The 16885-nt window shown below is 43.3% G+C and overlaps 1 protein-coding gene across 1 annotated transcript in view; it reads right to left on the reverse strand.

Moving 5' to 3' along the window:
• ryr2b (ryanodine receptor 2b (cardiac)) overlaps positions 1 to 16885 on the reverse strand; it is a 78410-nt gene that overhangs the window by 12606 nt on the left and 48919 nt on the right. The window contains exons 79-88 of the mRNA XM_073826873.1: positions 16029 to 16108; positions 15809 to 15885; positions 15428 to 15501; positions 15213 to 15293; positions 3860 to 3948; positions 3477 to 3605; positions 3127 to 3231; positions 2926 to 3007; positions 1070 to 1599; positions 278 to 982 (exon numbers count right to left, since the gene is read on the reverse strand). Of these exons, the coding sequence (XP_073682974.1) occupies positions 278 to 982; positions 1070 to 1599; positions 2926 to 3007; positions 3127 to 3231; positions 3477 to 3605; positions 3860 to 3948; positions 15213 to 15293; positions 15428 to 15501; positions 15809 to 15885; positions 16029 to 16108 (1952 nt within the window). The remainder of the gene's footprint in view (positions 1 to 277; positions 983 to 1069; positions 1600 to 2925; positions 3008 to 3126; positions 3232 to 3476; positions 3606 to 3859; positions 3949 to 15212; positions 15294 to 15427; positions 15502 to 15808; positions 15886 to 16028; positions 16109 to 16885) is intronic.

Below are 16885 nucleotides of genomic sequence, written 5' to 3' on the forward strand. Positions count from 1 at the left end.
ATTGGACAAAAATGTTCAAACTGGACACAAATGTCCATTTAGTGGTCACATAACACAAATGTCCACTTATTGAACACAAATGTCAACTTCATGAATAATACTGTTCATTTAGTGACACAAAACTATAAAATATATAAATATCCACTTCATGGGAAAGAACGTCCGAAAAATTAGCAAAATATCTAGTAACTAATACCATGACTTCAAAAATTCTGCTCAAATTTGAAATGTTTTAACATTTTAGTAAGTTGACAATGGTATACTCAAGACTATTGACCTGATATTTGGACGTGTTTAGAAATTCATCCAGACTGGCATGTTGGTCTCTGCTCGACAGTGTGTATTTTTCTCCTTCCTTCTTCAAACACAAGCCGAAAATATCTGTGAGCAGCTGGGGGTCCCTTGACACTGAGGACAGATCCAGACTCATGCCTCTAAGACTACCACGAGAAGAAAAGGCACGTGTATGACACATATTATTCTCTCTGACTGTTCCTTCTCCAAACCCTATGGTCTCAACCATGGTAGGATCACGTAGGTCACCTAAAAGTTCGGACAGTTTCATCTCTTTAGCCACGTCAATAATCCATCCACTCAAGAAGATGTGGTAGAGCAGATAAAGGCAGAACCAAACCAGACCTAAAAAGGCACGAGTGATACACAGCAAAACACTGTGGAAGAAAGAGAAGATTACTGAGATGATACTCCTGATGGTTATCCTCTTTAAGTGTTTTCTGATATTCCTTATGGAAAAGGTCATCCTGTTGTCTTCAGCAAGGCTTTCATTCTTCTCCACCTTGTCTTTCTCCTCTTTGTCATCTTTTGCTTTCAGTTCCTCTCCACTCTCTGAACCAGATATTTGTGCGGCGAGTTGCATTTCAAAGATGGTGTCTTCACAGAAGTTGACAAATAGCTCCATCTTTTCCTTCTCTCCTCCCTTATTTACAACATCAAAGATGAACTGCCGTTTGCTCTCCTTCACCTGAATCATTGAGAAAATGCATTCACAAAGATTTGTATAAGACACATTAGCAGACCACAAAAGCATTAGCAAATGATTATTTAATACCTGTGGTTTCTCCCACTGTGTGCGGCTGGATTCACTGATCTCAAAGTAGACCCTTTCGATTCGCTTCCCACTGCCCAGGATTTCAATCCTTCCCAGGTGAGGATGGAAATACTTAAGCACGCTGTCTGCCAACTCTAGGAAATTTTGCAAGCGTCCATCATTAGGCATGTGTTCGGACAGATTGGTCAGAAGAACAGCCACATTAAAACCAATATCTTTAGCCGGTTCATGAAATCGTGTCACAAAATCTGGGTAATCCAGAAGCTCGCTTTCTGCTGTCTCCGCACACGATAACAGAAACTCGATCTCTGATTGTGAGTAGCGCTTGAACCCTTCCATAGCTCTGTGAAAGTCCTTCTTGGTAATGAGTCCTCTGCTGTCTGGATCGTATTCACGAAAGGCTTCAGACGATGTGAGGTCTTTGAGTTTGAGGAACATGTCAAAGAACTTGAGGATCATCTCCACATTGCTGGATGATTCTACTAGCATATCTACCATCTGTTTGCCAATAGTCCCATTCACTACGTTTCCTAGAAACAAAGAAAAATTTATGTTTTTAGAGTTGCTTATTTTATAATTTATGAACTTTACACAGTTATTGAACTGAACCATTATTAAACTGACTAGAGCTGAATAATGGCACTATTGTCTTGCTACAGCTGCTTTAGAGCAGAATTTTGAGTTTTTCCTCATTTGTCGTTTGCATGAACGATTCTGTTACCTTCCTGTTTAATACTGTAAAGCTGCTCTGAAACAAAGTGCTCTAAAATAAAGGTGACTTGACTTGATGTGCTTAAAATGACTGTAGAATACTTTTAAACTACAGCTTTTGGAGTGGACTTCAGAATTTGGTTGGTGCAAAAGTGGGTTTCCAGTCATTTGGATGCCAATATGGGTTCACAGTTTGTATGAGCGCAATTCTGTAAAGATTTGATGGTAAATTCTCATTAAAAAACAAGGACCAAACAATCCAACCAAACATAAAAGCAAACTGATATTAGTATACTGACACTGACTGGATAATCAACAACCCCACATTTCTAAGAAGCAGAAGAAGAAGTACATGCATTCTAATCAATGCTGGGGGGGTTTTTAAACCCAAAAGATGGGTTTAGCCTGCTGGGTCATTTTATTGGGTTATTAAATATTGGGTTATTTTTTCTACTCAACCGCTGAGTTGACCCTGTCTCCGACAAAACAACCCAGCTGCCGAGTAATAGTCAAAGAGCTGGCTTTTGCGTCCTCTACAGTAGAAAGCGGTTCTCAGTCGATTTGTTTAATTTCTTCAGCAAAATAAAGGTTTGTACACATTTAATTTAATTTATAAAGTCTTTACTGTGCTGTAAATTATCTTATTTTCCACGGCACAAGAATTAGCACTACTTCAGTGAAAAAAGATTACAGAGACCGATTATAAACTTTTAAACATAACATTTTAATTTAAAAATTGCTTGTTAAATGAGTTTAAATGTATGCAATACTGTAAACTATGCTTTATTCACCCTAATAAATTCAATTTGTCTTATATTTTTGTCCATGGCTGTTCTTGCTTAATAATAAATGTTCACCTTTTGATTATTGCTGTTGCTTCTATAATTCTGTGTGATTTTTTTCCCACCCCATTTTAAGTCAGCAATATAATAATTTTTAAATGATAATTGACTTAAATAAAACATCCCAGCATGTTGGGTAAAAAGATTTAACCCAACCAGCTTGGTCAAAGTAACCCAGCATGTGTTCTGTCCAATACTTACCCAGCGCTGGGTTGCCAAATAACCCAAGGTCGTTTTAAACCCAGCATTTTTTAGAGTGTGGAAAACCACTAATAAACAGAAGACTTTTAATGATTATCCTACCTTCAAGCATGGAGAGCAGCATTACTACCATGTCTTTCTGTAAGTCCATCAAAGCTTTCAGCAGCTCTATTTGGCTAGAATCCTGCAGACACAAAACACCATTATTTTCTTTCTTTTATTATTTCCTTGAGTTTCCTACATTTTTCTTTGCAATGAATAAATTAGCACATAAGATTTATAGCAATTTGTCTATAGGCTAACCTGAGAAAGCTTCATTTGCATATGGGCAAACACATGGAGGAAGCCAACTATGGCGTCCCACAGACGGCTGTGGGCCAAACTCTGCTGGTTACCTGTACACGGACCCTAAAATAGACAATAAGTTTTAATTAATGTTAGCGAAAAGAAAATAATTAAACAAATTCCTTCACACCATGAAAACACCACATTATGCTTTGTGAACGACCTTTATTTTAAATAAAATATTAAAAGGGAGGAAATAACAAAATCTTAGCATATGCAGTTATTAAAATATTACTTAGTATCTTCACATTTTGACCAGATTTGTCATACTCTCATCACTGCTGACCCATTTGCTTATGTGCATTTACCTGAATGTATTCGGTGAGTGTATTGAACACCTGTTTGGCCACGCTGATGGCTTTGGAGAAGTTGTGGTGACCACGCTCATCAATCACATCCTTCCCTGAATAATACCAGTAGAAATCGCTGATGGACTCCTGTAGATATGAGACCATCCATCATTCTCAGTATCAGACAAACAAAATGGAGGTGGCCTGTCAGCGGTGAATGGTTTATGGAAATATTATTTGACGATAAGCTCTGTCTCAGTGTTTTGGTCCCTTCTCTATTCGCTGCTGAAACCACTTAGAGCAGCAAACATGCATTTTTCATTCCTTTTCATGTATATTACAGACATGCAAAATGAAAAATGTAAGAAACTTTGTGTTTGGGATTGAGTCAGTGGGCTTGCCTGGACCCTGAGCAGATAGTCCACAGTGGAGATGATGATGTTGACTGTGGTGTTGTTTCCAGTCTGAGTCCGCAGGTAATTCTGGAAGTCTGTGGGGGAAATTTCAGTCTCCAGTTTTTACAAAAATAGAACAGAATATTGACGCTGTCTATGATTAATGTGTGCAAAACAGGACTGTCAATAGATTACACTAATCAATAATGAATCATCTAATGATTTAATGTGTAGGTAACATCATTAATCTTTCATTCAGAATGTACAGACTGTTTTTCTATTTTCAGTTTTATGGATTCATTTCCTTCTTGACAAAACAAAACAACAAACATGTTTCGTTTGCTAGCCTTGCAGTAGTGGTGCACCAGTGGGTTTCCAATAATGCCAATGGTGTTTTTTGCTTATTGGTGATATTTCAAACATGCCAAGTTCTGAATACAATAAAATGTAGTTCTAAAGTGTTTTAAAACACTTCTCATCTTAAAAAAAAGCCTCTTAAATGCTTGAACTTGGTTTTATCTGACTTATTTGCTTACATACTTGTCTGCTTACTTAAATATCCTTACAATATAAAAAAATATTAAAAATTTAATATTACTAAATATAATTTAATTTTCAGCAGCTGTTAACTCCAGTCTTCAGTGTCACATGATAATTCAGAAATCATTCTAATGTGCTGATTTGGTGTTCAAAAAACATCCTTATCAATGTTTAACACAGCTGTGCTGCTTAATATTTTTGTGAATATTTGAAATATATATATATTTTGTAACATTATACATTTCTACAGTTGAGGTCAAAAGTTTACATCCCCCTTTCAGAATCTGCAAAATGTCAATTATTGTACCAAAATAAGAGGGATCATACAAAATGCATGTTATCGTTTATTAGTACTGACCTGAATAAGATATTTCACATAAAATATGTTTACATATAGAGAAATTAATAGTTGAATTTATAAAAATTTCAAAAGTTTACATCCCCTTGATTCTTAATACTGTGCTGTTACCTGAATGTTCCACAGCTTTGTTTTTTTGTTTAGTGATAGTTGTTCATAAGTCCCTTGTTTGTCCTGAACAGTTAAACTACCTGCTGTGCTTCAGAAAAATCTTTCAGGTCCCACAAATTCTTTGGGTTTCGAGCATTTTTGTGTATTTGGACCCTTTCCAACAATAACTGTATGATTTTGAGATTAATCTTTTCACACTAAGGACAACTGAGGGACTCATATGCAACTATTACAGAAGGTTTATACGCTCACTGATGCTTCAGAAGAAAAAAAACATGCATTAAGAGCAGGGACGGATTATGGGTCGTGTGGGCCCCTGGGCAAAACATTCACGATGCCCCCCCCCCCCTCCCCCTCCCTATGACATGTATAAAATCTGACGATGCGGTCAAAATAATATGTGCTGTGAATTTCTTGCCAACTAGAGCCACGGCGGGCAAATGATAAATGAAACCTTTTGTCCTACCGTAAAAACTTCGTAGCTACAGTTAATGTTGTCGTTAGCTGTGTGCAGAGGTGGGTATAACGAATTCCATTTACTTCGTTACATATACTTGAGTAGATTTTTGGGGTAACTAGTACTTTTAGAGTATATTTAAAGATAGGTACTTTTACTCTTACTCAAGTACATTTATAGTGAAAAAACTTTACTTTTACTTTGCTACATTTGATGCAGTTCCTCCATTACTGTCCTCAGAAACTGTCGTTGGAATCTTCATTTCATGTCTGATGAAACGTACTCGGTTACTAACGTAACCTCGGTTCTCTCAGAGAGGTCTCTCGTACTGCGTAAGCGTTAAGCTTACGCTTGGGGAAAATCCTTTCCGCGAGAGATATTGAAGCCAAAAAATTATCCTTAATTTTGTATTAATGTAAAACGCGTTGCCGCAGTGAGCAGACATAGGCGAGGCGTATTGCTTGCCTATTGGCTGCTCTGCAGCAACTGCAGCACCTATCGAGCGAGGCTTGGCGCGAAACCAGCTCCAATGAGAGCCTTTCGCGCCTAATACGTCATCTCCCGCCGAAAGTGGCGTGATCCAAGCCTATAAATATCGCTCGAAGGTAGCTACACTCTGGTTTTTTCATCATAAAAGCGCCCAGAGCACGCGCTTGCACGGCAAGGTACGCAGTACTCGTTCCCTCTCTGAGAGAACCGAGGTTACGTTAGTAACCGAGTACGTTCTCTTACGAGAGGTCTCTCGTACTGCGTAAGCGTTAAGCTTACGCTTGGGGACCCCATGTAAAACGCCGTGCATGCCAAGATCTGATGCCATAGACCCGAGGGCGAATAGCCCGGGGTTCATATAGTGTTTGAACGTGCTTGAACATATAAGGGGATTAGGACCCTAGAAACACTGGCTCCTGGTATATCCGGGCAGGTAAACGACCTGGATAAACTTGGAACATGGGTCTAGATATCTGTTAATATCTAGACCGATAGCAACTTGGCCTGTAGGGCGGGAACCTCCAAGTTGTAGAATCTTATGAATGTAGACGGAGAGGCCCAGCCTGCCGCCGTACAAATGTCTTGCAGGTTAATTCCACTCGACCAAGCCCACGACGAGGCCACGCCCCTCGTGGAATGTGCTCTGACACCCAGCGGGCATCGCATGCCCTTGGACTCGTACGCCAGTGCAATAGCATCCACTATCCATCTGGATAAAGTCTGTTTTGACGCAGCCATTCCTTTAGAATGCCCGTAAAACGAGACGAACAGCTGTTCTGTCTGTCTAAAAGCAGACGTGCGAGACACATAGACTCTTAGCGCTCTCACTGGACATAAGAGTCTCGCGTCAGCCTCTTCATTCCCAACCGGCAGAGCAGACAGTGCGATGACCTGTGCTCTAAACGGTGTGTTAATAGACTTTGGCACATATCCATGCTTGGGTTTGAGTATAACTTTAGAGTCGTTAGGTCCAAACTCCATGCATGTCGCGCCCACGGAGAGCGCGTGCAAATCTCCTACGCGCTTCACTGAAGCGAGCGCTAGGAGGAATATAGCCTTAAGAGACAGATATTTTAATTCAGCCGCCTGTAGTGGTTCGAATGGTCCGCCCTTCATAGCGTCCAGCACCACAGAAAGGTCCCAAGTTGGGACTGAAGGCGGTCTGGGTGGATTTAATCTCTTAGCTCCTCTAAGGAAGCGTATGATTAAATCATTCCTCCCTATTGACTGACCTAGCGTTGTCATCGAGAACGCTGCTATGGCCGCCACATAAACTTTGAGCGTGGACGGGGACCTGCCCTTGTCCAGCAGCTCTTGTAGGAAGGAAAGTACATCTGTCACTCCACAGTCTGTGGGTGAGGATCCGCGGGCTGTGCACCAGTCCGCAAATATCGACCACTTCGAGGCATAGAGCCGTCTAGTAGATGGCGCCCTAGCCTGTGTGATCGTTGATATCACTCCTGTGGGGAGTTCATCATATATTCCCTGGTGACCCATACATGAAGGGACCACAGCTCGGGGTGAGGGTGCCAAATCGCGCCGCCCGCCTGCGAGAGGAGGTCTCTCCTCACAGGTATTGGCCACGGTGCGATGCTCGTCATCTGCATCAGCGCTGGGAACCAAGGCTGGTTCCCCCAAAACGGCGCTATTAGCAGTATTGCACACCCTTCCTCCTTCACCCTCTCTATCACCTGAGGTAGGAGAGAGACTGGGGGAAAAGCATAAAGAGGACGGCGGGGCCGCGCATGGGCTAGCGCGTCCTTGGCTTTGGAAAAGAATTCTAGACAATGAGCGTTGTCCTGAGATGCAAATAGATCTATCTCCGCTCTGCCGAATGTTTTCCATAATAGTTGCACCGTCTGAGGGTGCAGCGACCATTCGCCCGCCGGAACATTGTTCCTGGACAGTCTGTCTGGTCCTACATTTAGGGTCCCCCGCACGTGCGCTGCCCTCAGCGAGCACAGGTTGCGATGAGCCCATACCAGAAGGCGTTCTGCAAGTGCATGTAGTTTTCTGGACCTGAGACCGCCCTGGCGATTTATGTAAGCCACTACCGATATGTTGTCGGAGCGGACTAATACATGACTTCCCTTCAATAAGGGAAGAAAATATGTCAGCGCATTCTCCACTGCCATCATTTCGAGGCAGTTGATATGCAGCGATTTCTCGCGTTCTGACCACTGGCCGAACGACGGTCTGCCGTCTAGCAGCGCTCCCCATCCCGAGGTGGACGCATCCGTGGACACTACTTTCACCTTCGAGGGTCTCTCTAGAGTGACACCTGTTTGGTACCAGCCGGCTGTTCTCCACGGCATCAGGGCTGTAACGCATCTCTGATTGATCGTGAGACGGAGTCGACCGGACGCCCACGCTCGGCGCGGCACTCGCGCTCTCAGCCAGAACTGCAGCGGGCGCATGCAGAGCATCCCTAACTGTAGAACTGATGATGCTGAGGCCATAAGACCTAACACTCTTTGAAAGGTCTTGAGCGGGGCAGACTTGCTGCGGCAGAGCGCGCTCACTGCGCTCTGAACGTTCAGCGCGCGCACTGACGAAAGCTTCGTCAGCTGTCATTGCCAGCGAGTCCACTTCTATGCCCAGGAAGGAGATATTCTGGCTGGGGTTCAGCGAGCTTTTCTCCCAATTGACTTTCAAACCCAAGTTCTCGAGGTGATCGAGTAACATGGTCGTGTGTTCCCTGAGCATTGAGTGAGATTGCGCTAAAATCAGCCAATCGTCCAAATAATTCAGTATTCGCACGCCTTTCTGTCTGAGCGGGGCGAGCGCTGCGTCCATGCACTTTGTAAATGTACGGGGTGCTAGGGACAAACCGAATGGCAGGACTGTGTACTGATAAGCTTGGCCCTCGAAGGCGAATCTCAAAAATCGCCTGTGACGCGACGCTATCTGTATTTGAAAATACGCGTCTTTCAGATCCACTGACACAAACCAGTCTCCTCGGCACACTTGTGCGAGGATTTTCTTGGTTGTGAGCATTCTGAACTTTCGCTTCACTAGCGCTTTGTTCAGTTGCCTTAGATCTAGTGGTCACTTCGGCTCGTAGCAGGTGTGCTGCATCTGCCTTTATCGTGGTCTCGACGCGCGCCGTGTAACGGCGAGGGCGTCGTCGAAACTGGAGCGAATAGCCTCTCTTTATAATGTCCAGCACCCATTTTGAGACCCCTGGGAGTTTTTCCCATGCATCTATCATGTAATGCGAGGGGTGGGTGCGAAGCGCGCTCCGATCTGTTACTAACGGAGCCGCTTCGGTGTCTGTGACATGCAAGGCTCGGGGTACGCTGACCGCGGGGACTGCTTTCTCTGTGTGTATATGTGGTTGCGTGATAACGGCACATTTAACACACTCGATGCAGCTTTAAGCCGCGTATACTGGGCGTCGTCCGGTTTACAGAAACCGTAAGACCTGCCTGATGTAATATGTGTGGGCACTCTGGGGTGGGCACATATACCACATGCGAAGTCGGTGAAACTGTAGCGAATAGCCTCCTTTAATAATGTCCAGCACCCATTGTGAAACCCCTGGGAGCTTTTCCCATGCATTTACCTGTAACGCAAGGGGGTAGGTGCGAAGCGCGCTCCGATCTGTCAATAACGGAGTCGCTTCGGTGCGTTGTGACGCACGAGTGACTGTGACATTCGAGGCTCGGGGTACACTGACCGCGGGGACTGCTATCTTTGTGTGTATATGTGGTTGCGTAGTAACGGGCACATTCAACACACTCAGCGCAGCCTTTAGCCGTGTAAACGGGGCGTCGTCCGGTTCGTTTTTACAGAAACCGTAAGACCTGCCTGATGTGATATGTGTGGGCACTCTGGGGTGGGCACATTTATCACATGTGAAGCGCAGCCGATTCGGGTCGACTTTATGTGCGCGGGTTTTGTATGACAGGATGTGCTCATGTGTATGTGCATGCGAGCTACACACAAAACACCTTCGGCTATGGCCGGAACACCCGAAAATACACTCCTTTGAGGATTTAATTGGGTAGCCGTGAGAACGGCTCTTGAGTGCAGACAAGCAGGCTGCAGCGCCGGCTTGATGACTGCGGATAACGCTGGAACAGCCACATTTCTTGGAGCTGAGCGAGCGAATACTTTCGGTGGGAGTCTGGCAGCCGCGGGACTCGCGCACCGGCGTTCAACACTCCAAACAGCGTTCGCCTGCATAGAGCGAACGCACTCCTGGTTTCGTTTTTACAGAAACCGGTTGACGTGCATAATGAGGTGTCTGTGAGCACTGTGAAGCGGGCACATTTAACACTCCAAAACAACGTTCGCCTGCATAGAGCGGATGCACTGTTGGTTTCGTTTTAACAGAAACCGGTTGACGTGCATAATGAGGTGTCTGTGAGCACTGTGAAGCGGGCACATTTAACATCCCAAAGCATAGAGTTAATGCACTGTTGGTTTCGTTTTTACAGAAACCAACAGTGCATAATGTGGTGTCTGTGGGCACTGTGAAGCGGGCACATTTACCACGTGTGACGCGCAATCGATCTGAGTCGATTTTATGTGCGCTGTGTTTGTGTGTAGAGATGAGCACTGGTTAGTGGGCATATTCATACGACACATGAAACACCATCGGCCGTGGCCGGGACACCAGATAATACACTTTATTGGGGGTTTATCTGTGTAGCCGTGGGAACGACTTTTGTGTGCAGGCAAACGGGCGACGGAGCCGGTTTGTTGGCTGCAGAAAACACTGGAACAGTCACATTTCCTGGAACTGGACGAGCGAATAACTTTGGTGGGGGTCCGGCAACCGCGGGACTCGTACACTGTCGTTTTCCCAGATGTGCTAGGACGATTTCGGAGGCTCAGGTTTCAACTCAATCCTGGGCCGCGGGCCGCGTCTGGCGGGGCGGCGGCCAGACGAGAAAAACGTCAGAAAGCGTTAACCACGGGTGCCTCTCAGCAACGGTGAGAGACCATGTTACGCAGCGCTGACGCGGCTAGGCGGCGGCGAGAGCGCGGCGAAGCAGGTTTGACGTCTGACGGCAAGCTTTAGAGGGGAGGGCCGACTTAGCACGCCGTCCAGCGGAGGGCAGACATAAGTGGGCTGCTATCGCCTCTTCTGAGCAGCATGCGCGTTCCCGCTTTGGCGGGAAACGGAAATCCTCTTCCTCCTTCATGGCCCCCCTCGTCAGCGGCGTCGATGGAAGCGGTGGCATACAGCGGCCGCTTTACGTCCGGAACAGAGGCTGACGAGGTCGATGAAGCAGGCGGGCGAACCGGCGAGCTTTGTCATCTGGAGGAAGGGTCCGGGGCCCGCTGGGCACAGCGCTTTTTACGGCGCGACACCGCGCGGGCGGGGGAGCAGTCTCAGTGAAGAAGGCAAGGCAAGTCCTCAGAGTCGCCATTGGCATCTGCACGAGCCGTATGAAAGCATCTTTAAAAAGACACTTTGCTCTCTTAGAGAAACAGTGTGTATCGCAGCGGCGACACACACTGTAGATTATAAAGGATTATAAAGGATATAGGCGCCGGAAAGCGCAGCAGGAAGGCACGGAAGGCGGCGTGGCCAGCAGTTCCAATGGCTCGTCCCGCTGAGATGCTTGCAGTCGACGGCGGCTTCTTCTCCGGCTCCAGCGATGCGTGAGCTTCGCTTGAAGGATGAAAAAATCAGAGTGTAGCTACCTTCGAGCGATATTTATAGGCTTGGATCACGCCACTTTCGGCGGGAGATGACGTATTAGGCGCGAAAGGCTCTCATTGGAGCTGGTTTCGCGCCAAGCCTCGCTCGATAGGTGCTGCAGTTGCTGCAGAGCAGCCAATAGGCAAGCAATACGCCTCGCCTATGTCTGCTCACTGCGGCAACGCGTTTTACATTAATACAAAATTAAGGATAATTTTTTGGCTTCAATATCTCTCGCGGAAAGGATTTTCCCCAAGCGTAAGCTTAACGCTTACGCAGTACGAGAGACCTCTCGTAAGAGAACTGCGTTAATGCTGCTTTGTATTCAGCTGTTACTATGGAAACCGTAATATTTCAGCGCTCCTAAAGCGCCCCCTCGTGACCGAGAATTAATTTTTCATTTCCAATACATTTTTTCAGCTGTTTATGGTCAAATGATTGCAATTATCGACCCATGTTTCTATGCAGCAAACACAGAGTTGTAAATGTAAAAAGTTAAGTGCCTTCTAAAAATCTAAACAAGTACAGTAATATTTTAAATAAATATAATAAATTATATACTCAATTTATCCCTTTTAATGTTATAAAGGATGAAATGCCATAGTGTAACATATTTTGTTTTTGTGTGAAACTGTATCTGAATTTTAAATCATGCCATTTTATGGCTTAATATTCCACTTCACATTGTCCAGTCCCATTACCGTTTATTTTATTTGTGCAGATCTGAGAAAGGGGTATGACTTGCTTTAAATTAATATAAAAAAAAAATGTACAGATACACTAAATGAAATAAATATAATTAAATAAAATTACTTCCTTGATATTTGTTTACATTTGTGTATTACATTTTTTTTTAAATTAGACTCCTATCTGATTTTCACACCTTACTTCAGCCTATATTTTCAAGGAGAGGTGTGTGGAAGCTTTCCAAACAGTTTGAAATTCAGGGTTTTCACTTCATATCAATCAGATCAGAAGTAACTAGTAACTAGCTACTTGAGTACTTTTTCCATCGGATACTTTTTTACTCTTACTCAAGTAACTATTAAGATTGTTACTTTTACTCTTACTTGAGTAAATATTTCCATGAGTACTTGTTCTTTTACTTGAGTACAAATTTGGGGTACTCTACCCACCTCTGGCTGTGTGATCCTTTTGTCTTCTTGCCGGCTCATGATAGTCTTTATCAGTTTAAATTTGCGATTGTAGATCTAATTTTATTACATTACTTTTCGTTCTTTTACTTTATGCCATATAGATTTAGGAGGGCAAGCATACTATAAAACAGATTGAAAAAAAAAAAAGAAAAAAAAAAACGTTGCGCCACGACAAGAAAAACATATCCATGATTTCAATTTGGGAATGCCCACTAGAAACGTCTACCGCACACCCATATAATTCTTTTCTTTTTTCATTTAAATTGCTTAATTTTCTGTCAAATCCGTGTGCATTTGCTATTACTGACCAATTGGGCTTAAATTAACAATACCCTTTTTTAAAAGCATGGCTTTTCTTCCCTTAACAACCGTTGGCATGGGTAAACAAAATAAACTAAGCAATATGATCTAGGTTATTTTGCTGATAAAATCGGCAATGTATTTGGTACAATAACGTGGATTAAAATTGCATTAAAACAATGTATTGTATGCAGAACTTCCTAGAGTAGAATAACACCCTAGAATCTTTGATCCGAATATTAGCAACATTCCATAACCTGTGCGAAGCAGCCATAGATTGTGTATTGGCAGCAGCCGGTGGGCTGGGCTCTACACTGGCAGCCAGCATGTGTCACGTTCTTAAGGGGGGAGGGAGGGAGATTTTGATACATTTGGAAAATAATTCACCATGAACCAGTTGTGAAACTTTGGGGACTTTTTATGCAGCTAAAGGGAGAAATAACATTTAATTTTACTGTTCCTACTCCAAGTCACCATTTTGTATAATATGGATAACATTTAGGTCTAATTATAGATATTTTGTGAAAAAGTAAAAAAAATAAAAAAATGCAAATGTTAAACCACCTGTCACTACTCTTCCTTCTTGCAAAGTCATCCACTAAACACTGTTATTAACACCAACTTTCTCAAATTAATTCAAATATTTATTATTTGGAGTGTCATTATTGATGTCACGTACATTCACATCAGAAGAGACCAGAGCGACGAAAGTCATTATTTCTCTATGGAGAGTCGGTGAATTGGCCGGACAAAGCAAATTCACTGGCAGCGAAGCGAATTGGGCGACCAGAGCGAAAAAGAGAAGTTAAAAGTCAGTTAACCTTATGTAATGAGTTATGACGTGGTTCGGTGAAAACCAATTCTAATATATAGATTTACCAACGCCCCACGGTAACAAGCTAAATCAAACATTCCAATGAGCGAACAAAGTGAATAAAGCAAATTCAACAACGAAGTTTCTTTAACGACCTTGGCGACGTGTTCGCTTTGGTCTCTCCTAGTGTGAACGTACAGTGAGAGCCATGTTGGGGCACAGTTAGTGATCACACTACATGTGTACCGTGTCCAGCTGTACCATGCCAGAATCCACCTGTGTACCATATCCCCGTACACAACCGAGTAATCAGGGGTGTAGTGCTAAAATAAGAGGTGGGCTACAAATTCTGTGATCACATTTTGTGCATAAACTACACTATGATGCATTTAGATCAATTGAGAAGTGGTTAAACTCTAATTCTGAAATTTCAGAGTTGGGTAAACCGTGTTTACTTGCATTTAGCCTCCACTCCAGCCCTGGGAGTGATTACACTGGTCAAACTCTTACACTGGTCTGGGGGCCACTCAGCGGGCAGGTTAACCGCCTCCATCCCACCATGCTACTGCTCCCTAGTCAGAGGGCCTTCTGTAAGGCCCCCTCCCCTCCCCCCAGAAACCAGGGGCCCCATGGTAGGGGCCCTTGTAATCAGATGGCCCTCTAAAGGTACACTGCACCCTCCTCCCTAGGGCCTCGTAGTAGGGCCCTCATAATCAGAGGGCCCTCTAAAAGCCCCCAAAACCCCATCCTCCCTAGGACCCCCTTGTAGCCAGAAGCCAGGACCATAATAGGAGGGCCTAAGAGGGCCTTCTAAAAGTAGGCTCCCATGCACCCATTTCCCTATAAAGTTTCTATAGCAGGGCCGGGGGCCCCCTGAAAGCACCGACCCCCCACCACCACCAGCACCACCACCACAACCACCACAATTCAAGGGCCCTTGGCAGCCAAACGCCCTCCCAATAGGGTCAGGGCAGGGGCCCTTGTAAGCAGAGGTTTAAAGAATGTAGGCCCTCTAAAATAGACAAACGAAAATACATTGTTGCTAAGCGTTGCAAATTGTTTTGGGCTAGGGGCCCCACGGGCCCCCTGCACCCCAAGGGCCCCTGGGCAGCGGCCCCGCTGGCCCGGTCCGTAATCCGTCCCTGATTAAGAGCTGGGGGTGAAAAATCACACAGTCATTGTTGGAAAGGGTTCAAATACACACAAAAAAAAGACCTGAAGGATTTTTCTGAAGAACAGAAGGCAGTTTAACTGTTCAGGACAAACAAGGAACTCATGAACAAACAAATACAGCTTTGGATCATTCAGGTAACAACACAGTATTAAGAATCAAGGGGATGTAAACTTTTGAACAGTCATTTGAATTATCATTTTTATAAATTATTATTTTCTCTTGTGGACTATATGTAAACATATTTTATGTGTTTGTCTTATTCAGGTCAGTCCTAAGTAAATAAAATTATTAGTTTGTTCTAACCAGTATTATGGCCTTCACAAAGAAGCTGGAGGAACCGGAAAAGATCACAGGTCAGCTGTTCATCTGCCATTACTCTATCGCCTGAGAAAGAGAGCGAGAAGGAGAAAGCGAACTACAGTATAGGCAAATCAGTGTCAATAAAAAGAAAATATCTGCCTCTTCTGATAGATACACTCATTTTTCAAAGCACTTTGTTGTGAATGTCAGTGATGTACCTGAATTGTCCTCAGCACCCACTCCTAAACTCTCCGCTTTGATCTGCCTCTCAAATGCGTTCAAATCCAGCACGCTGTGACACACAGAATTACAAGAGCAACATCAAAAACACAGTCCTCTGCTTTTTTATAATACAAACTAACTCAGACACTCAACAGACACTTCCAATTACAGCAAAGGAACAGACTGAAAGGGAAAAAAGTGAGGTAAAACGATGTTCTTTTCTCTTGATTATACCAAGTAACTTTGAAATTGAACGCAAAAGGAGGGTGATTGGCAATTAATAAGTGAACAAAGCATTTCTCCACTTTAAGGTGGTTTGAGCAGCTGCTTTCTGTCAGGGAAACGTCTCACATTGCATTAGCAAATAACAACTCAACCTGCAAGACTGCATTAGGCCGGCCAGACTGTGAAAGAAGCCCACGTCCCTCTTCTGTCGCAGGTAATCCAGCATTTTCTAGAGAGAATTCGGCAACAGAGAGAATGAACATGAAGAAGTTGTTATATAAAAGTTGGTTTTGGTGCTAAATGTCAAAACTTTAGGGTTTTGTGTTATCGTTCAAACATATCTGTAATCCAGCATGACCTTTTCAAACCTACCTGCTGGACAGACGTGTTTCCTCCATTCAGGATTGCAATGCCCAGCTTTAATGTGGCTGCCACCATAGGCCCCATATCACCTGGTTCAAATATCACATCCAACTTAACAGCATAACATTTGAGCACCAACAATAATAAAAGTCATAGCCAGCTGACTCCAGATATCGGGATAAAGATATGAATAGTGACCTGTGTCTTACACCAGGGGTTTTCAATCTCTTTGATGCCAAGGGCCCCATTGCGAGGGACCCTTTTCCTAAAATGTAATGCTTTTTTTTTTTTAAGTTATTATATATATATACATAGATAGATAGATATAGATATATTACTTTAAAAAAGTATATTCATATATGTGTGACCCTGGACCACAAAACCAGTCTTAAGTGGCACGGGTATATTTGTAACAATAGCAAAAAATACATCGTATGGTTCAAAATTTTAGTGTTTTTTCATTAAAAATCATTAGGATATTAAGTCAAGATCATGTCCCATGTAGATATTTTGTAAACTTCCTACCGTAAATATATCAAAACCTAATTTTTGATTAGTAACATGCATTGCTAAGAACTTCATCTGGACAACTTTAAAAGCGATTTTCTCAATATTTAGATTTTTTTTTTGCACCCTCAGATTACAGATTTTCAATTATTGTATCTCGGCCAAATATTATCCTATCCGAACAAACCATACGTCAATGGAGAGCTTATTTATTCTGCTTTTAAGATGTTTAAGATGTAAAAAAAATAACCCTTATGACTGGTTTTGTGGTCCAGGGTCACATATATATATATATATATATATATATATATATATATATATATATTGAATTGACTTTTAATATTTAATATTTATTTTGT

Source organism: Garra rufa, chromosome 21, assembly GCF_049309525.1.
Source record: "Garra rufa chromosome 21, GarRuf1.0, whole genome shotgun sequence".
NCBI lineage: Eukaryota > Metazoa > Chordata > Actinopteri > Cypriniformes > Cyprinidae > Garra > Garra rufa.